Source organism: Tachypleus tridentatus, chromosome 6, assembly GCF_004210375.1.
Source record: "Tachypleus tridentatus isolate NWPU-2018 chromosome 6, ASM421037v1, whole genome shotgun sequence".
In the NCBI taxonomy this organism is placed as follows: Eukaryota; Metazoa; Arthropoda; class Merostomata; order Xiphosura; family Limulidae; genus Tachypleus; species Tachypleus tridentatus.
The window spans coordinates 60,080,766-60,103,828 of record NC_134830.1 but is presented as its reverse complement, the minus strand read 5'-3'; the positions used below and the strand labels follow the sequence as shown (position 1 = coordinate 60,103,828).

The 23,063-nt window shown below is 31.7% G+C and overlaps 1 protein-coding gene across 1 annotated transcript; it reads left to right on the top strand.

Annotated features, from left to right (window-relative positions):
• Positions 1–325: 325 nt before the first annotated feature.
• LOC143251621 (sepiapterin reductase-like) lies at positions 326–21,993 on the top strand (the record flags this gene model as incomplete). Its single annotated transcript, XM_076502889.1, has 7 exons — positions 326–824; positions 1,115–1,141; positions 3,694–3,843; positions 5,117–5,231; positions 17,434–17,732; positions 20,085–20,234; positions 21,509–21,993. Coding segments are annotated over 7 exons (1,359 nt in total), but the record flags the coding sequence as incomplete, so codon positions are not given.
• Positions 21,994–23,063: the final 1,070 nt, after the last annotated feature.

Sequence of the window (23,063 nt, the reverse complement as noted above, 5' to 3'; positions counted from 1 at the left end):
GAAAGACGTCAAGATGACTGAGACTTAACATTTCAGAAGCTCGTTTGATTTGATTTACGTACCGTAAATGCTCGTATTTCTATATCACGAGTGTTAAGTTTTTAATATAAGTATGTTTACGAATATTAATAAGCCTGATTCCTGATAAACGAATGAGCACTAAATGCTTCAGCATTTCGCTATTCAAGTAATTCTAGAGTTCGTTTGAGATCTGGTAATAGATAAGGGGAACACAGTCACTTGTGCTCCTATAAAGGTGACTAGCAATCCTTAACGTTTTCTTTAGCAAACGTGTTAATAACTGCAGAAAATGAACGCAACATAAGTGAATTGGGAGATTCCTTTCCTGTGCGTAATTACCGGTGCAAGTCGAGGATTAGGTAGAGTACTTAGTTTAAGCTTAATCAAGAAATTACCGCGAAATTCGATTATTGCATTGATTGCTCGAAGTGAAGACGGATTAAAAGGAACAGAGCAATTAATTGAAGAATGTGGTAAAGAAACACAAGTAATAACAGCACCAATGGACTTGAATACAGTTTCTGCAACAGAGGTGGAACAGCTTTTGGCCAAATTATGTCAATGTGTAGAAAGTTCCCCAGTGAAAATTGATCAAGCATTTTTGATTCATAATGCCGGTACCATTGGTGATATATCCCGGCATGCTTCATCATTTAAAGACAGTGATGAAATAACAAGATATTTTAACTTAAATTTTAACTCGGCTGTAGTTTTAACCTCAGTTTTCCTTGAAAAGATTCTTAAATATAAAACTAAATTTCGACACATAATTAACATTTCTTCTTTAGCATCACAAAAAGCTGGCCTGGCATGGCCAAGCGCGTAAGACGTGCGACTCGTAATCCGAGGGTCGCGGGTTCGCGCCCGCGTCGTGCTAAACATGCTCGCCCTCCCAGCCGTGGGGGTGTATAATGTAACGGTCAATCCCACTATTCGTTGGTAAAAGAGTAGCCCAAGAGTTGGCGGTGGGTAGTGATGACTAGCTGCCTTCCCTCTAGTCTTACACTGCTAAATTCGGGACGGCTAGCACAGATAGCCCTCGAGTAGCTTTGTGCGAAATTCCAAAAACAAAACAAACAAACACAAAAAGCTGTTAATGGCTGGGCTCTTTACTGTTCAGGTAAGTTTATATAAGGTAATTTCTTAAACTAGATTGAATTATGTATTAATTTTTTAAGAATAGAAGAAAAAAAACCCAAAAAATACGAATAATAGGTATTTAATATTAATGGTATGAAAGTAAGAATCAATGTTTAATTGTCGATGATAACCTGGTAAAAATGACATTCTTTATTATAAACTTCGGGATTTTGAATCTAGTAATAATATAAGACATACAAAGAAAATGTTAAAACAACAGACTAAATTACGAACAACTACACATATCCTTCATGAAAAATAATAGCTAAGTTCAGTGTACGTTTAAAATTTGTCCAAAGTAAACATTTTTTCTGCTGTGTAAAGTACACTAAATATATGAACATAAAATTGTGATCATTATAAAAGAAATCTACATCTTGTATCTTATAATAAAATTGTCTTTCAACTTAAAATACATTCTTTAAAAATAAAGCTAATCTGTGTATTAAAAATGTTGTTCTGAACGTTAGGCTAAAAAACAAGTATGGAAAGGGTATTACAAGTATGACTGTGGTGCTGTTATTTTAGATTAAACATGAGAACAAAGTCTGACATATATATGCCTGTATGTAATTCAAATATATTTAGCCAATAATTTTCCTATAATATTATATTTTTATATAAATAAGAAATTCATAGTATCTTTTCCATACTCTCATGATTTAATGAAAAGTGCTTTTATGTTCAGTTTTTGAAACTTTAACAACTTTTATGACAAAAATACATTTTTAAGCAAAGTTTATATTATTTTGAAAAATGGACAAATAGTTCTAGTTACATACTTTATTTACATATTTTTATATAAATAAGAAATTCATAGTATCTTTTCCATACTCTCATGATTTAATGAAAAGTGCTTTTATGTTCAGTTTTTGAAACTTTAACAACTTTTATGACAAAAATACATTTTTAAGCAAAGTTTATATTATTTTGAAAAATGGACAAATAGTTCTAGTTACATACTTTATTTGTTATATTTTTCATTAAACAATGACCATTTTAATTTGCTCTGTATTAGCTCTATGTATAGCTACAGTATACTGTTTAGATGACTTAATTGGTATTCTTATCATAACCAAGATCTTTTCCTACAAACACAGTATTTAAGGTATTCCCATTTAAATTGTAACAATAATTTGAATTGTGAAAACTTGCATGCATCACCTTATGTTTAACACACACAGTTAAACAACATCTATCATGTATTAGCCTAATGCATCAAATGACCTAAATCTCCCAGTAAGTCTGCAGCATCTCTGATACAGTTAGTCACCACAAAAAATCTTAATGCTATTTGCAAACTTCAATTTTTTTATTTTTTTTACCATTCCTGAGTCAACATTATTAATATGGATCATAAATAACAGAGGTACCTGCACAGAGCCCTGAAGCACACCACTTGTAACTGTGAACCAGTCAGATGTAACTCCATTTTTTTTATTACTTTCTGCATTATACCATCCAGTCGTTTTCTATACAGATTAATAACATTTCTGCTACACCTACAGATGTAATTTTTGTAACAAATCTTTTGTGAGAGACACTTTATTAAATACTTTCTGAAAAGCAAGGTAAATTAAAACTAAAATATTTCCTTCATCAACTTTTGTAGTTACCTTCTCAAACAACTTTCCTTTAGTGAAACCATGCCGGCTTTTTAACAATGTATCAAACAACTGTAAATGCCTCTGAAATGCATCTTTATTTAATCATACTCTACAAAACCTTTCCAACTACTGATGTAAGACTGACTGTCCTATAATTGCCTGTACAATGTTTATCACCATCTTTAATTACTGTACTGACATTAGCCAACTTCCAGTCTTCTGATACTCTTTCATTAGTCAGGGAAATTTCTTAATAAAAATATTAGCCAGCAGTTCATGAATAAAATCTTTAAGTTCCTTTAAAACTCAATGATGAAAGTTGTCTGGTCCAAGGGATTTATCAGTTTTTTAGGTTTCCCAGTGTTACAATTTCAGAACTCAGAATTTAACAGTAAAATCACCAAGACTTCTTGATCCACATATTAATGACTAAATGTCTAATTTTGATGTTAATCTAAACAGCATAAAATAGAATTTTTTTTTTGGAGTTTCTTATTGGATTCAATATAAGATATAAATATTTTTTGATTTATATACTATATACAAATCCAAGTTAAAGTTTTAGGCATGTAAATATTTAAAATAGTGCTTGTTAATTGTTTCATGGTTGAACTTTGATAATATAATATATAAGATCATATGGTTGATTTCTGTCAGTTATATTATTGTGTTTGATTATGTTAGTGCAAACATATGCAACATATTTCTTCAGAAATACATCAAATATAAATCATTAATGTTGAACAATGTTTTGTTGGATAGTATTATCTTTCTTACAAAGCATTTAATGAATACTGTTTTCCATGATTTTTGAGCCAATGAATTAATATAGTTGTTTTTTTTTTTCATTCTATATTTAAGATAAATTATTTATATGCTTTAAATTGTGATATTCATTGATATACTTTTTTTTTGCACACTGTAGGAAAGGCTGCCAGAGACATGTATTTCAAAGTTCTAGCCCAGGAAGACCCAAGTTTGAATGTTATTTGTTATGGGCCAGGACCATTGGAAACAGATATGATGAAGGATATACTTGAACATGCTTTCCCAGATGTCAGAGCTTTCATTCAAAGTAAATTGTGTCTATACCATAAAACAAATCGGTCACTATGGTTTTTTAATGAAGCATTTGGATCTGCGTTATCTGTTGTGCTCGTTCAATCACTTTGACTTTTTTGTTAGTGTAGTACTGTTATCATGGCTATAATTTTGGCCCAAAACTTACCACAGTGTTTAAGCTTATAGGAATATTAAAGGAGAAAATAAACTAATTTTTCATCATTATGATTGGATGTTGAAATATTTTCCCTAGAAACCTTAAAAGAACCTGCCAATAAAGGAGCATAGTTATAAAAGTAAATTGTATTGTGTGCAATATTTACTGAATAAACATGCCAAAGTTTAACCTAACCTGAGTTTCATATCTATGTATATAATTATTATTTCTATTTTAAAACCAAGAAAATGTGATATATACAAAACAGTGTTTTCAAACTTTTCAACTTAATATTTTTGCCCTATTCTCATATGTGTACTATGTAATAGCAACATAAGCTATGGTCCCAGTTTTCTAGGTTTTCTTTACTGAGGTCCAAAAAGGCACACAGTGAGGTCAGATTAAAGTTAGATTAATGGATGGTATGAGAAAAAATAAGTAGAATAATACAACCAAAGTAAACAACTTTTATTTGTCAATGCTTCAAGTACGTGCTTTTTACTAGTCATTATTAGCTGAGGCTTACCAAGAAAAAAAAAGTGTTTGCTCAAAATGCTGTTTGATATCGATTTAAATCAAACCTAAATCTCACTAGCTGGTCAAACCTTATGAGATATTATTGAGATTATGTTATATAAATCACTAACAGTAAGAACACTGAACTGATAATTTGGTGTATCTTAATTATTATAGGTAAAAATGGTATATCAAGTTAACCTTTAGTTAATGTTTATGTAAATATTTTGTTATTATGAGAAATTGATAATAATCCCATAATTTTAATATTGATTAACACGAAAAACTTTGTTTACTTATTCTATTATTTTTAAATGCAATTTTTAGATGTATACACTAATTGTGATTTTCTTTCTTTCGATGAATATATCTAGGAATAGTTATTTAAATGTTATTTGTTAACATATATTTAAATGTACAATTCACTGTTTTTGATTCTTTCTATCACTATGATAACTTTGTTTATGTACTAAACAAAAAAGATATTAAAAAAAAACTATTTGGTTCATTTATTATCATTAGTGATTTAAGTATTTTTCTTTAATAAAATTTTACCTGTTAGTTTAATATATCCTAAATATAATAACTCAGTTTTTTATCATTTAATTTCCAGAACTTTCCAACGAAGGAAAAGTTTTAAAATGCGAAACTACAGTGGCTCGGCTGTTCGCTGTTCTGGAGGAAGGCAAGTTTAAGTCTGGAAACTATGTAGATGTGTTTGAGAAGTTGTAAATTTTTATACAGTGCACAGAATGTTGTGTCTTTGGCTGCCAAATATTAATGTGTATACATTAGTAAAGTTACATAATATATATAACCACTTTTTCAAACCAGACAAGATAACACTGAATGTACTAGTGAAATTGATTATAGTCGTTTTGATTAATGTGATGATAAATATTGATAAAAACAAAAGAAAATACATATTAAAGATGAGATAAGTATGTTGTTTACTAGGATAATTATGCCAGTTATAGTTTAAGACTGGTAAATTGAGGTATTTATAACTTGTAATTTCTGAGAAAAGAAACGTCAAAATTTTATTTCAGTGAATAATTCTTGTTTTTGAAATACATAATTAAAGACTTAAATTTATAATACTTTATGTCGATGCTTTTGAAACAATTTTCCACTTCTTTGGTTATTTAAAAAAAAAGCTGTTAAAATTATGTTTATTGTGAAACAATTACACTTCAAATACACTTTATTAAAGGTTTACAAACAGAATAAATTGTTATAATGATTTTATTGACCATACACTGCAGCCAAAGTTGTTATTCTCTAACGTTTTTGTTTGCCACCCATTACACTTATCTATATTAATACATATTGCTGTGTATTCAAGAAAATGACACATTGGTGTAAAGTTATTTTATGTAACATATCTGAGTAATGTTTAATATCTATGACTGTATAGATTTGGTTAGGTTTAGCTTGTGTGGGAGTATTGGCTTGGTAAACAAGTTCACTCCACTTGTGATGAACTGTCAAAATGGACTATTCCTCCTCTGTATCATATTCAACACAAAACGTTGTTTAACCAACCGCTTTTATGTTAACTCTGTACTGTTATCCTTCTTCCTATTAGATTTGTAGTTAGTTTTACACTTTTTTGGTTTCATTTCCTTGGTGTTTCAGTCTCTCTTGTTAACCTTTTTGCTTTAAAAGTAAATAATTAATAGTCTGGCCTCTAGCTCAGATATCTGAACTCAAGTGATGCCATCTGTTACACATTATATTAAAGGGGAAAAAAAAAAAGAGTAGGATATTGTCAATACTATGTGCTTGTCTGTTGAAAGCTGGTACTGAGGCTTTTGATTTTTAGAAATGTTTAAGGCTCACTTAAATATGCAGTGGAATTGCTCTTATTACTCTACAGCACTTGTAATAAATACTGAAGATTATTTTTCTGAGTAGACTGGCACAAAGGAGATGTTTTTGTGATATATTGGGCCAGTGAATAGTGTACAATGTTAGAATCATCCTTCCCTTCTCCTGTTCAGTCACAAAACACACCCATAACCATGAAGTTACTGGCCTAGCTAATTAACACATTATATCTTCCAATAAGGACGCACAAATGTTCATTTTGAGGAAAAGCCATGAGAGAGTAGTTTTGAACATCTGTTGTGTTTGTTTCGAAAGAAATCGCCTCGTTTTTAACAGTAGCACTACATATTTTTTTGGGTGAGACTTTGTAACACTGCTACAGTAACATAATTGGTTTATTTGGAGAAAACATTTTGAATGTCAAAATGGAAATTGTTTCAAATAGAAAAAACAAAAACAACTTAAGTGACAATAATATTTCACTACATACAGCAATATGGATATGTAACTTTGAACTGCAAATCTGTTATTTGTTGTCTAGGTTTACACAGAGATAGATATATTTACATTTATATAAATTTACATGTAACTAGTAGTAATGACAACATTATGTCATGAATTGTACGTGAAATAATGTTTAATTACTGCTTGAAGATTATACTTGTGATTGCCTGACTGCATGTATATTAATGTGTTTTTAAATTAGTGGTTAATTAATAATGTACTGATGAACTATTCAGACCACACAAAATCAATTATTTGGTTCTTAGACACAAAGGGTGTCTTCATTACCCATGAATGAAATATTCCTTTTCCTTTTACAGTTAGTGTTAATAAATAATGTATGAACCAGTGTATTACTATGTGTGTGCACAATAAATGCTTGCTTTCATTGAAATGATTTTGTTTAAATATGTGTTATAACCCACCAAGACATAAAGAAAGCCTGCTTTCTTGTTTCATAAAAATATTTATCTGTTTAATTCATGTGGTATGAAATATATTTTGTGCAAATTAATTGGAATCAGACTTACAGTGAAGAACACTTGTCTGTTGCATTGTGATACTTATGATTGCATAAGAAGTTTTGAGATGTTTTCACATTTCTAAAAGTACTACTTTTTATTACTTATATTACCAATCCACTATATTAAAAAGAAATTAAATTTTTTTTAAAAAGTATATTAAGCAATAGTTTGCATAAAATTCAGTAGATCATATATGGTAATATGAAGGTTTCATGACATTTGTTCTTTGATTCTGTTACAGACAATAAAATAAATGTTAGTTGTTATGGATGTACAACCTTGTAACAAAGTAAAGCAGATTACCGTGAAAATGAAATACATTTATTCTTGAAACATTTATTCTTATGTATTTAAAACTATTATTTTACATACCAGTGATAGATGAGATCTTACACAATCTGTACTTAAAACATTATGATATTCAGAATATTGTTCAGCCAAAAGATATTTTAAAGATTGCATAAGAAGTTTTGAGATGTTTTTACATTTCTAATAACACATATTATCCAGGAACAAAATTTGTGTTACATAGTGTAACAGTTTATAAACATCTTACTGTCAATGGTTAATAAAATGTATATCACTTTGAACCCCACACAGGCCTAATTCATACCAGTATTTTTTCCAATGAAACGCACACTAAACATATCGTTTAACAAAGCCAATTCTGCTTTTGTTTTGTAACTTTTAAGAATGTCTGAATTAATATTTTATTAAAGAAGTTACACTTTATTGCAGTAATTGAGACTTTTCACTCAATCAACTAATGTGTAAAAAAAGAAAAATGAAGAATAGGAGGTTTAATCTGGAAAAGCTTGTTATAATGTTGCTCACTCCAAGTCAACTTCCAACTGGCACAAAGCCAAGCCTTCAAGGTAGGGGTAGGCATGGCTTTGATACCAGAGCAGGTGGACTTTGCCAAGGTGTTAGTGATCTCACTCCTGTGAATAGGAATGTGGCCAGAAAAAATGGATACATATACAAGATAAAGAAAAATTAGCCAGTTGTTGAATATTGATAAGAAAGAGTGAAAACTGTTGAACCTAACATGCAATCAAGAAGGTTGGTTCTTGTCTTTTATTATATTTCTTTTAATTGAGCAGGTGAAAGATTGGAGATTTTCTTTCTTCCTTTTTTTTGTCAAGTAAGTAAACCAATTACTTCATAGAAGGAAAGACAGATGGTAAATAAGTTAATCAGTTGAAAATAAAAACCATATTTCAGCAATATCTTATTGTGGTTTTAATTTCTTCTAAATAGATACATCAGAACTTGAATCTTTACAATTTTGACTATATATAAATTATAAAAAAAGTTATAAATAATTAAAATGTACATAAATTATAAAAAAAAAGTAGAGGAAGAGTTTGAAATTATTCAAGAAAAAATAATTCGAATTAAGAACAGTTATTTTTAAATTTAGATGCTGTTCAATTTAAAATTTGTATAGAATAAAATTTAAGACAATCGTGTACTAAAATTTGTTAAACAATTTTCATGGTTTATTCATGACTTTTTTATACATAATTTGTTGATATAAATAAAATCAGACTTAAGTAAAGTAATATTGGTTTGTGTGCATGATTTTTCAAATATAATTTAAACTGGAGATGCTTTTTTGATCTTTAACAAATAATATATTGTAACTTTATATATTTTGATATGTTTTTCAGCAAGCTTTTTCTCAGAACAAGAGTCACTTAGATGCTTCTGAAATCAAGCCTTATTTTATGCCATTCTACTTTCAATACAAGGGCTTTAGAGTTTCTTTAAATACTAGGACTGGTCAATGAGAGAGAAAAGATTACCTGAAATACAATTTATATATGCAGTATAATACCTTAAATATTGTGATATAAAATGATGAAAGCTGGCAAAGCATCATAAATCGATTGGCCTAAAATATGTTAGAAAAATCACTTAATCTGCAGGTTTTTTTGATTGTTGTTGCATTTATCCCAACATGACTACTTCAGGTTGAAAATCAGGGGTGAGTAGAAATATCATTTAGAATCTTTAGTTACCAACAAGTCCCTGCCCAAAGAACTTTTCATTCAGTACCACAGCTAGGTGATGACAGACAAAAGATGGCCCACCAGTGGCAAAAGGGTACATCTGTGGACTTAAAACGATAAAAACTGGGGTGCGATACCTATGGTGACAGAGCACAGTAGCCCATTGTGTAGCTTTGTGCTTAACTTCAAACATAAAAGAAATATTTCCTGAAACTGTTTATAGATGCAATATGATACAAATTACAGCTACGAAAGGTAACTGCTTGATTCGTTTTCCTGATAGCTGATAACTATTTTGTTCACTTACGTTGGTTATTGGATGTTTCTTAAATTATTTTTATAACGAAATGTTTCTGTGTTGTGCTATATTTGACTAGCCAAATACTGGTATGAAAATTCTTTATAATGCATAATAACTTGATTAAATATATAGTTGTTATGAAGGAATGTCTTTTCACAGCGTATTAGCTGGTCAAAAGTTTAAGACCATACCAAAATGGTCCATACCATACGTCCATTTCTATAGACTTCCTTTGCCATTCACTCCCTAACATTTTCAATGGGGTTCAGTTCAGGCGAACACGGTGGATGGTTCAAAAGAATCACGTTATTTGCCATGAAAAAAGTTCTTTGTCCTGCGGTCATTGTGGATTGCAGCATTTTTCTGCTGAAAGATCCAGTCATTTCCACACAAGCGAGGGCCTTCAGTCAATATGAATGCCCTCTCCAACATGCCAGTGTAGCCAGCTGCTGTTTGACGCCCCTGTATAACCTGAAGCTACCATTGTTCCATGGAAGGAGAAAGTTCCTCAGATCATGATGGAACCTCCTCCACCGTGTCGTGTAGAAAACGTCTCCGGTAGGATATCCTTATTGTGCCAGTAACGTTGGAAGCTATCTGGACCATCCAGGTTAAATTTTTTCTCATCTGAGAACAAAACCTTCGTCCTCTTTTTCTACGTCCCATGTTTGGTGCTTTTCTGCAAATTTTAATGTTTCGTGATGTGGAAGGAGGCGTGGCTTTTGAAGACGTTTACGGTTTTTTAAAGCCTTTCTCTCGTAGATGGTGTCTTGTTCTTGAGCTGCATTATGTATTCGTAAGGGAATTAATATGGTTCGACGATCGGCTGGTGTCTTGCCGGACAACTCGTCGAATCCTCCTGCTCAATGCCGGCGAAATGGGCCGACCACTTGAAATTCTCGTTCCGTATCCGTCAGGGTCTTTTAAGAAATTTGCAACAGCAGTTTTAGTCCGCCCAATCTCACCAGCGATGGCACGTTGAGAGAGACCTCACTTTTACAGCTCGACTATTCTGCCACGTTCAAACTCTGTCACCTTTTTTGTCTTTGCCATGTTTTTACCCAATGTAACACAGGAGATGTCATTGAGAGATGCTGACAACGCTAATGCTTGAACACAAATGACTAAATGTCGTTACGTGTTTTCCGATTAACGCTTCGTTTTAGTATAGTCTTAAACGTTTGACCCGCTAGTATTTAGACTAATTTCATAGTGTTCACATTTTCCTTATTAAATGTTAAAAAAAAGTTTTTATTTTTATTTTCATCTTTCGAAGCTCTACTCAAGTATGTGATTGAGTCTAACAACGGAACATGCATAGTTTTTCTTTATATTCATTGGCATTAAGATTTTGGCCAGCAGTGTATATATATATATTATCAGACTACTTATATAATACGCTTATTTACAATAATCAGTGATGACGAGAAACCCACTTGTTGAGAAATTTATATGCAAAAACGGCTCGTTTGGGCTGAGAAAACACTTTACATAGAAGAGCGAACAACGTTTCGACCTTCTTCGGTCATCGTCAGGTTCACAAAAAACCTTTTTTTGCATATAAACGCTTATTTACAAGTTTTTATTGCAATATTTTTTCAAATCTAGGAAAGTCTTGGAGCGTCCACTGGTGGGACAGTAGTAACTTTATATATTTACCATCTTGCGTAGGATTGGTTGGTTTGGCGTTTAATGGCGCAAAGCAACTAGGCTATCTGCGCCTCTTGCGTAGGAAAAGCTCCGACAGCCCATTGTGTATCCAACAAACAATTAATTCCTAGAAGCAAAGTGTTATTTGTTTTGTTTCTTAGCATCAGTCTTACCAAAAAGACCATTTTAATTTTTCTAAAACGATTTTTCAAAGGATTATTGTGAGAAAGTAGTGAGTAGGGTAGGAATTAAGCGATATATAACTTATGTACATCCACCTGTAGATAATTTAATTTATTACAGTTAAAATTGAATTGTTTAAAAAAATACTTACTGACAATCCAGCAACTTACTTTTTATCCTTCATTTGCCTAAGTATCGAGTTTTGTATTTCTTCAAAATTTAACTTGCATTCCTGCTTATTATTTTTCTTATAACTATATCAAGAATTCAGTTTATAGAACACAAAAATAAAAAAATTCCAAATTGTGACTTAATTTTGTTTATCATACAAAGAGGTAGTATTATGAAGCTAGACTTACTTCTACAATTAGATCTTCAGAATTCAATAATAAATGTGTAATACTTTGGACAGATATTTATTAAAACATTCAGCGTTTTATTTCTTTTACCTTGTTGGATTTTTGTTCTAAATAATGTAATGTTGCTAATTGAAAGCATTTTTCTGTACCGTTGTTTTGATATTGCCACAAACGTAACACAGTATTACCTAATCACACATTTTGTTGAGGACAAACTCAATACAAAGTGTAACCTCCCTGCGGCAAAGTGGTATTTTCTCGGACTTAGAACGCTAAAAATTGCGTTTCGATACTCGTGGTTGGCAGGGTATAGATAGTTCCTTGTTTAGCTTTCTGCTTAACTTCAAATACCAACAAAATGTATTTTAACAAAAAGTGTTCCCATAATTTTTTTGAATTAATGGTGGATACAGAGAACTCAGAACGTAACATTTAAAATGAGATTGAATATGTAAATTAGCAAGTCGCATGACAACTAAAACATAAATACATTGTTTGTTTGTTTTGAATTTCATGCAAAGCTATAAGAGGGCTACAGTTACATCAGAAAGTGTTCGTACCCCTGCGTCGTTTGTAGTTTTTATCTCATAACTTAACAAGTATCACGATTAGGACAATTAACTAGAGCATATTATAAATATTATACTAACACACATCTACATAAATTTTTATGTAAATTAAACGACAAATAAACTGTTTATAAACAAATAACCAAACATAGGAGGAGCAGAAAGTGTTCGTGCATCTACTTTAATGGTCAGTTGTGTGGCCTTTCAGGTGAATTACTTGGCGCAATCTCTCCTCATTGCCTTCCGTGATCGTTTGATAATACTCGACTGGTATTTTCTTTCATTCTTCTTTACAGAAGGCCTCCAACTCTTGCAAGATTTTCGTATGATGCTGATGATTTCTGGTTTTCAACTCATGCCAAACGTTTTCAATTGGATCGAGATCGGGTGACTGCAATGGCCACTTTAGAACGCTTTTATGGTTCCTCTGCAACCAGAATTGCACATATTTCGAATGTGTGCTTAGGGTCATTGTTTTGCTGGAAGATCCAACGACGCCAAAACCGCAAGTTCCGAGCATCATTCTTGATATAAGTGCCTAATATATCAACGTACCCTTCTTTTTTCATGATTCCGTTGATGCGGTGAAGGCTGCCTACACCAGAAAAGCTGAAGGAACCCTATAGCATGATCGAGCCACCTCCGTGTTTAACTTAGGGACGGTGTTCTTTGGAAGATTTCGTTCTCCCTTCTCACGTAAAATATAGCGAACATCATTGCGGCCGAAAAGCTTGATTTTAGTCTTGTCTGACCAAAGAATACTTTTTTCAATAGGTAATGGGTTTATCTACATGCTTACTTTGATACCTCAATCGTGCTTCTAAATGAAGAGGCTTTAAATATGGAGTTCTACGAGGGCGGCATGCTTTGAACCCAGAAGAGCGTAACATGTTCGTAACTGTAGAGGTGCTTACTTCAACCCCAGTTTCCCTTACCAGTTTCTGTATGTCATTACGTGTTAAACGAGGGTTTTTACTAACTTCTCTGAGAACCTTTCTCTTGGTTCTCTCTGGAATATTTGTGGGAACGAGGGAGGTTAGCAGTTGATCTGTAAGCTTAAACTAAGCAGTTATCCTTTTAACGGAAAAAGATACACGAGACTTGTATTTTACAATAATTCGGTTTTTTAAATCACTGGACAGTTTGTTTCCTGTTCGCCATGATGACCAAACAGATAATGACGGAGACGGCACAAAATTGCCGGAAGTACATTTTTTTTGCTGGCTAAATTCCAATAATTATGAACCCAGTGTCTAGTTCTGGAATGCTATAATGTAGTTTATTCGCCAAACTAAACGAAATTTTTACGGGAATATCAGTTCTTCACACGTTCTGAACTGTACGAACACTTTATGCTCCTCCTATTTTTGATTCTTTGTCTATAAACAGTTTATTTGTCGTTTAATTTCATAAAAAATTATGTAGACGTGTGTTAGTATAATATTTATAATATATTATAAGTCTATTAGTCTAATCATGATACTTTTTAAGTTATGAGCAAAAAACTACTCGGGACGCAGGGGTACGAACACTTTCTGTCGTAACTGAATCTGCGCAAGCCGTCCCCAATTTAGCAGTGTAAGACTAGAAGGAAGGCAGCTATTCATCACTACCCACCGTCAACTCTTAGGCTACTTTTTTACTAACAAATAGTGGGATTAACCGTGACATTATAACGCCCCCACAGCTTATAGAACAAGCATATTTGATGTGACGAGTATTCGAACCCACGACCATCAGATTACGAGTCGAGTGCCTTAACCATTTGGCTATGCTGTGCTTAACTACGTTATGACACTTTACGTTGGATTTGGCAACAGCACAGTGCTACCGAAAATCGACCGCTTTGGGAATGTTATGTGACAGCCGTTTCTCACTCAAAGTATTCATACACTCAAATCATAAAGATGTGTTCAGAAGGAGCAAAAAACCCTTGATTTGTGACTGGTGTTGTTCTCACTTGAAAAATCTTCATTTGCTTGAAATGGATGATAAATATGACGTAACTACTGCATGGCTGGCCATGACCATTATAGTCTATTTGAAAAGAATCTTGACACGTAGCGTAGAGAATGCAGGGAAGCTGGATTAATTGTTTTTCAAAATAATTTAAAATATTCTACATCATACATGCGTTAATTCTGATAAATAGACACACAAGTGTTTAAAAATTTATAACATTTTATAGAAAGCTTTTTGTGCAGAAATGCTGATTAATAGTGTTTTACCAATTTTATTTCATTGGTGATGTTTTTGAAAGTTATTTGGCGAAAACTTCCAATTCATGTAAAAAATTACAAATTAGTTCGATTTCTTCCTCAACGTTTCTCTATAGGTTTGTAAACTTGGTGACTTGTTGTAAGCTTATGTTTACAATCGTTATGTTTGCAAAACAGCAAGGTAAAAAATTAAGTTACTTTTATTATGTACCTCATTACGTGTGACAGCTATCACAGATCCAAAAAACGTTAGCATGCTGCCAGATTCACTCCATAAGACTATTTTACCTTTTCTTGATGCCTCACTTCAAGCTTACTTGGCCAGCTCACTGGCTTACCCGTATTTATGATTTATTTTTATAATAGATATTTTACAAATCCTCTCCTTCGTTAATATTTTCAAATATCTTGGAACAAAAGTGATCTTAATACGAGGCGCCCTCCGGCTAGCATGTAAATTACTAAGATAAAGATATAGCTCATAACAACAGGGCCCGGCTTGGCCAGGTGGATTAAAGCGTTCGACTCGTGATCCGAGTGTCGCGAGTTCGAATCACCATTGCACTAAACATGCTCGCCCTTTCAGCCGTGGGGCGTTATAATGTGATGCTCAATCCCACTATTCGTTGGTAAAAGAGTAGCACAAGAGTTGGCAGTGGGTGGTGATGACTAGCTGCCTTCCGTCTAGTCTTACACTGCAAAATTGCGGACGGCTAACGCAGATAGCCCTCGTGTACCTATGCGCGAAATTTAAAAATAAAAGAAACATAATAATGTAAATTTATCCTGCTCAAAATAGATCCTCGGGGATAATAAGCTACAGGAAATCGCTGTAGAAAGATTCTGTGCCTGTGTGTGTGTCACGTAGCTCCTCCTAAACCACTGGTTGAACTGACTTCTAATTGTTACAAAAACGTCAGCCGTGACGTTTGCATGAATATAAAACTGTTCGCCCAACCCATTAGCACACAACCGTTAATATCGATATGCCTCAAGAAAACTTCAACTTACCATAGATTTTTACAATCTAAGACTCATGAGAACTATCGCAAAATGTATATACAGCAAGACCTGTCTAAGGCAGAATCGCACGGGACCGAGTAAAATTTCCGGCTTAAGCAGGGTTTCTGGAACATGTATTTCCTTAATTATAATTTTTGAGCGAAACGTTACACTTGCTTGACTAAAAGAAAGTAAGACGTTTGTGAATAAAGTTATTATACTGTTTATGTTATATTTATTAGAATAAGAACAAAATAGACATTCAAAATATACATAAGTACACAAAATTTTAATCAAATCTATTCCAAGAAAGATAGCATTAATATTAATAACTTAACACTTGCGATGAAATAGGAATTTTTATTTCCTCACTGTCTTTTCCATTTTGTTCATCTTCTGAATCTCTCACACTGTTACCATATTGCGATTCTATTATATCAATTTCATCAGTTTCTGTTGAAACATTCTTGTCAACGTTCACAAAACTTTCCGCCTTCAAAGAATCATCTGCATCAATCTTCTATATTCAAAGGTCGGATTTTACTAGAATCGTTATAACAAACAACTTCTCCACAATTTCCGCCATTATCAAGAATAAATCCATAGTTTCAAAAGCACTTTATTTCGCATTTGACTTAAAAATGCAATTTCATCTAACACGTCAATATTTATGGTCATTTCAAATGCTCTCCTACAGACGTCCATGTTTGCAATAATATTTCAATTTTATACATTCAAATAGCTTGTTTGGTTTGTTTGTTTTTGGAATTTCGCACAAAGCTACTCGAGGTCTATCTGTGCTAGCCGTCCCTAATTTTGCAGTGTAAGACTAGAGGGAAGGCAGCTAGTCATCACCACTCACAGCCAACTCTTGGGCTACTCTTTTACCAACGAATAGTGGGATTGACCGTCACATTATAACGCACCCACGGCTGAAAGGGCGAGTATCTTAGGTGTGACAGGGATTCGAACCCGCGATCCTTGGATTAGAAGTCATGTGCCTTAGCCACCTGGCCAAGTGAAAAAGGTCAAACTTTATTCAAGATGAATGAATGAAAAAAATGTTGTTTTTTTCTAAATTCGTTTCCCTTTATTCTCGAAAACAAGAAATTTTATGAAACTCAAACATTTAAAAAGTAAAAAACAACAACAAAATAAAATAATAACAGTGTTCTGAAAAACACTGACAAAAATGAGCAAGGAATTAATTAATCATGTCATGAGAAAGACGTCAAGATGACTGAGACTTAACATTTCAGAAGCTCATTTGATTTGATTTACGTACCGTAAGTGCTCGTATTTCTATATCACGAGTGTTAAGTTTTTAATATAAGTATGTTTACGAATATTAATAAGCCTGATTCCTGATAAACGAATGAGCACTAAATGCTTCAGCATTTCGCTATTCAAGTAATTCTAGAGTTCGTTTGAGATCTGGTAATAGATAAGGGGAACACAGTCACTTGTGCTCCTATAAAGGTGACTAGCAATCCTTAACGTTTTCTTTAGCAAACGTGTTAATAACTGCAGAAAATGAACGCAACAAAAGTGAATTGGGAGATTCCTTCTCTCTGCGTAATTACCGGTGCAAGTCGAGGATTAGGTAGAGTACTTAGTTTAAGCTTAATCAAGAAATTACCGCGAAATTCGATTATTGCATTGATTGCTCGAAGTGAAGACGGATTAAAAGGAACAAAGCAATTAATTAAAGAATGTGGTAAAGAAACACAAGTAATAACAGCACCAATGGACTTGAATACAGTTTCTGCAATAGAGGTGGAACAGCTTTTGGCCAAATTATGTCAATGTGTAGAAAGTTCCCAGTGAAAATTGATCAAGCATTTTTGATTCATAATGCCGGTACCATTGGTGATATATCCAGGCATGCTTCATCATTTAAAGACAGTGATGAAATAACAAGATATTTTAACTTAAATTTTAACTCGGCTGTAGTTTTAACCTCAGTATTCCTTGAAAAGATTCTTAAATATAAAACTAAATTTCGACACATAATTAACATTTCTTCTTTAGCATCACAAAAAGCTGTTAATGGCTGGGCCCTTTACTGTTCAGGTAAGTTTATATAAGGTAATTTCTTAAACTAGATTCAATTATGTATTAATTTTTTAAGAATAGAAGAAAAAACAAAAAAATACGAATAATAGATATTTAATATTAATGTTATGAAAGTAAGAATCAATGTTTATATGTCGATGATATCCTGGTAAAAATGACATTCTGTATTATAAACTTCGGGTTTTTGAATCTAGTAATAATATAAGACATACAAAGAAAATGTTAAAACAACAGACTAAATTACGAACAACTACGCATATCCTTCATTAAAAATAATAGCTAAGTTCAGTGTACGTTTAAAATTTGTCCAAAGTAAACATTTTTTCTGCTGTGTAAAGTACACTAAATATATGAACATAAAATTGTGATCATTATAAAAGAAATCTACATCTTGTATCTTATAATAAAATTGTCTTTCAACTTAAAATACATTCTTTAAAAATAAAGCTAATCTGTGTATTAAAAATGTTGTTCTGAACGTTAGGCTACAAAACAAGTATGGAAAGGGTATTACAAGTATGACTGTGGTGCTGTTATTTTAGATTAAACATGAGAACAAAGTCTGACATATATATGCCTGTATGTAATTCAAATATATTTAGCCAATAATTTGCCTATAAAATTATATTTTTATATAAGTAAGAAATTCATAGTATCTTTTCCATACTCTCATAATTTAATGAAAAGTGCTTTTATGTTCAGTTTTTGAAACTTTAACAACTTTTATGACAAAAATACATTTTTAAGCAAAGTTTATATTATTTTGAAAAATGGACAAATAGTTCTAGTTACATTCTTTATTTGTTATATTTTTCATTAAACAATGACCATTTTAATTTGCTCTGTATTAGCTCTATGTATAGCTACAGTATACTGTTTAGATGACTTAATTGGTATTCTTATCATAACCAAGATCTTTTCCTACAAACACAGTATTTAAGGTATTCCCATTTAAATTGTAACAATAATTTGAATTGTGAAAACTTGCATGCATCACCTTATGTTTAACACAGTTAAACAACATCTATCATGTTGTTGCATGATATGACCTAAATCTCCCAGTAAGTCTGCAGCATCTCTGATACAGTTAACCACCACAAAAATCTTAAAGCCATTTGCAAACTTCAATTCTTTTTATTTTTTTTACCATTCCTGAGTCAACATTATTAATATAGATCATAAATAACAGAGGTACCTGCACAGTTCCCTGAAGCACACCACTTGTAACTGTGAACCAGTCAGATGTAACTCCATTTTTTTTATTACTTTCTGCTTTATACCTTCCAGTCATTTTCTATACAGATTAATAACATTTCTGCTACACCTACAGATGTAAGTTTTGTAACAAATCTTTTGTGAGAGACACTTTATTAAATACTTTCTGAAAAGCAAGGTAAATCAAAACTAAAATATTTCCTTCATCAACTTTTGTAGTTACCTTCTCAAACAACTTTCCTTTAGTGAAACCATGCCGGCTTTTTAACAATGTATCAAACAACTGTAAATGCCTCTGAAATGCATCTTTATTTAATCATACTCTACAAAATCTTTCCAACTACTGATGTAAGACTGACTGTCCTATAATTGCCTGTACAATGTTTATCACCATCTTCAATTACTGTACTGACATTAGCCAACTTCCAGTCTTCTGATACTCTTTCATTAGTCAGGGAAATTTCTTAATAAAAATATTAGCCAGCAGTTCATGAATAAAATCTTTAAGTTCCTTTAAAACTCAATGATGAAAGTTGTCTGGTCCAAGGGATTATCAGTTTTTAGGTTTCCCAGTGTTACAGTTTCAGAACTCACAATTTAACAGTAAAATCACCAAGACTTGTTGATCCACATATCAATGACTAAAAGTCTAATTTTGATGTTAATCTAAACAGCATAAAATAGAATTTTTTTTGGAGTTTCTTATTGGATTCAATATAAGATATAAATATTTTTGATTTATATACTAGATACAAATCCAAGTTAAAGTTTTAGGCATGTAAATATTTAAAATAGTGCTTGTTAATGGTTTCATGGTTGAACTTTGATAATATAATATATAAGATCATATGGTTGATTTCTGTCAGTTATATTATTGTGTTTGATTATGTTAGTGCAAACATATGCAACATATTTCTTCAGAAATACATCAAATATAAATCATTAATGTTGAACAATGTTTTGTTGGATAGTATTATCTTTCTTACAAAGCATTTAATGAATACTGTTTTCCATGATTTTTGAGCCAATGAATTAATATAGTTGTTGTTTTTTGGTATTCTATATTTAAGATAAATTATTTATATGCTTTAAATTGTGATATTCATTGATATACTTTTTTTTTGCACACTGTAGGAAAGGCTGCCAGAGACATGTATTTCAAAGTTCTAGCCCAGGAAGACCCAAGTTTGAATGTTATTTGTTATGGGCCAGGACCATTGGAAACAGATATGATGAAGGATATACTTGAACATGCTTTCCCAGAAGTCAGAGCTTTCATTCAAAGTAAATTGTGTCTATACCATAAAACAAATCTGTCACTATGGTTTTTTAATGAAGCATTTGGATCTGCGTTATCTGTTGTGCTCGTTCAATCACTTTGACTTTTTTGTTAGTGTAGTACTGTTATCATGGCTATAATTTTGGCCCAAAACTTACCACAGTGTTTAAGCTTATAGGAATATTAAAGGAGAAAATAAACTAATTTTTCATCATTATGATTGGATGTTGAATTATTTTCCCTAGAAAATTTAAAAGAACCTGCCAATAAAGGAGCATAGTTATAAAAGTAAATTGTATTGTGTGCAATATTTACTGAATAAACATGCCAAAGTTTAACCTAACCTGAGTTTCATATCCATGCATATAATTATTATTTCTATTTTAAAACCAAGAAAATGTGATATATACAAAACAGTGTTTTCAAACTTTTCAACTTAATATTTTTGCCCTATTCTCATATGTGTACTATGTAATAGCAACAAAGCTATGGTCCCAGTAGTCTAGTTTTTCTTTACTGAGGTCCAAAAAGGCACACAGTGAGGTCAGATTAAAGTTAGATTAATGGATGGTATGAGAAAAAATAAGTAGAATAATACAACCAAAGTAAACAACTTTTATTTGTCAATGCTTCAAGTATGTGCTTTTTACTAGTCATTATTAGCTGAGGCTTACCAAGAAAAAAAAAAGTGTTTGCTCAAAATGCTGTTTGATATCGATTTAAATCAAACCTAAATCTCACTAGCTGGTCAAACCTTATGAGATATTATTGAGATTATGTTATATAAATCACTAACAGTAAGAACACTGAACTGATAATTTGGTGTATCTTAATTATTATAGGTAAAAATGGTATATCAAGTTAACCTTTAGTTAATGTTTATGTAAATATTTTGTTATTATGAGAAATTGATAATAATCCCATAATTTTAATATTGATTAACACGAAAAACTTTGTTTACTTATTCTATTATTTTTAAATGAAATTTTTAGATGTATACACTAATTGTGATTTTCTTTCTTTCGATGAATATATCTAGGAATAGTTATTTAAATGTTATTTGTTAACATATATTTAAATGTACAATTCACTGTTTTTGATTCTTTCTATCACTATGATAACTTTGTTTATGTACTAAACAAAAAAGATATTAAAAAAAAAACTATTTGGTTCATTTATTATCATTAGTGATTTAAGTATTTCTCTTTAATAAAATTTTACCTGTTAGTTTAATATATCCTAAATATAATAACTCAGTTTTTTATCATTTAATTTCCAGAACTTTCCAATGAAGGAAAAGTTTTAAAATGCGAAACTACAGTGGCTCGGCTGTTCACTGTTCTGGAGGAAGGCAAGTTTAAGTCTGGAAACTATGTAGATGTGTTTGAGAAGTTGTAAATTTTTATACAGTGCACAGAATGTTGTGTCTTTGGCTGCCAAATATTAATGTGTATACATTAGTAAAGTTACATAATATATATAACCACTTTTTCAAACCAGACAAGATAACACTGAATGTACTAGTGAAATTGATTATAGTCGTTTTGATTAATGTGATGATAAATAGTGATAAAAACAAAAGAAAGTACATATTAAAGATGAGATAAGTATGTTGTTTACTAGGATTATTATGCCAGTTATAGTTTAAGACTGGTAAATTGAGGTATTTATAACTTGTAATTTCTGAGAAAAGAAACGTCAAAATTTCATTTCAGTGAATAATTCTTGTTTTTGAAATACATAATTAAAGACTTAAATTTATAATACTTTATGTCGATGCTTTTGAAACAATTTTCCACTTCTTTGGTTATTTAAAAAAAAGCTGTTAAAGTATGTTTATGTTTAACAATTACACTTCAAATACACATTATTAAAGGTTTACAAACAGAATAAATTGTTATAATGATTTTATTGACCATACACTGCAGGCAAAGTTGTTATTCTCTAACGTTTTTGTTTGCCACCCATTACACTTATCTATATTAATACATATTGCTGTGTGTATTCATAGCAGAAAATAATGACACATTGGTGTAAAAGTTATTTTTTATGTAACATATCTGAGTAATGTTTAATATCTATGACTGTATAGATTTGGTTAGGTTTAGCTTGTGTGGGGAGTATTGGCTTGGTAAACAAGTTCACTTTCCACTTGTGATGAACTGTCAAAATGGACTATTCCTCCTCTGTATCATATTCAACACAAAAGCGTTGTTTTAACCAACCGCTTTTATGTTAACTCTGTACTGTTATCCTTCTTCCTATTAGATTTGTAGTTAGTTTTACACTTTTTTTGGTTTCATTTCCTTGGTGTTTCAGTCTCTCTTGTTAACCTTTTTTGCTTTAAAAGTAAATAATTAATAGTCTGGCCTCTAGCTCAGATATCTGAACTCAAGTGATGCCATCTGTTACACATTATATATATTAAGGGAAAAAAAAAAAAGTAGGATATTGTCAATACTATGTGCTTGTCTGTTGAAAGCTGGTACTGAGGGCTTTTTGATTTTTTAGAAATGTTTAAGGCTCACTTAAATATGCAGTGGAATTAATCTTATTACTCTACAGCACTTGTAATAAATACTGAAGATTATTTTTCTTAGTAGACTGGCACAAAGGAGATGTTTTTTGTGATATACTGGGCCAGTGAATAGTGTACAATGTTAGAATCATCCTTCCCTCCTCCTGTTCAGTCACAAAACACACCCATAACCATGAAGTTACTGGCCTAGCTAATTAACACATTATATCTTCCAATAAGGCCGCACAAATGTTCATTTTGAGGAAAAGCCATGAGAGTAGTTTTGAACATCTGTTGTGTTTGTTTGAAAGAAATG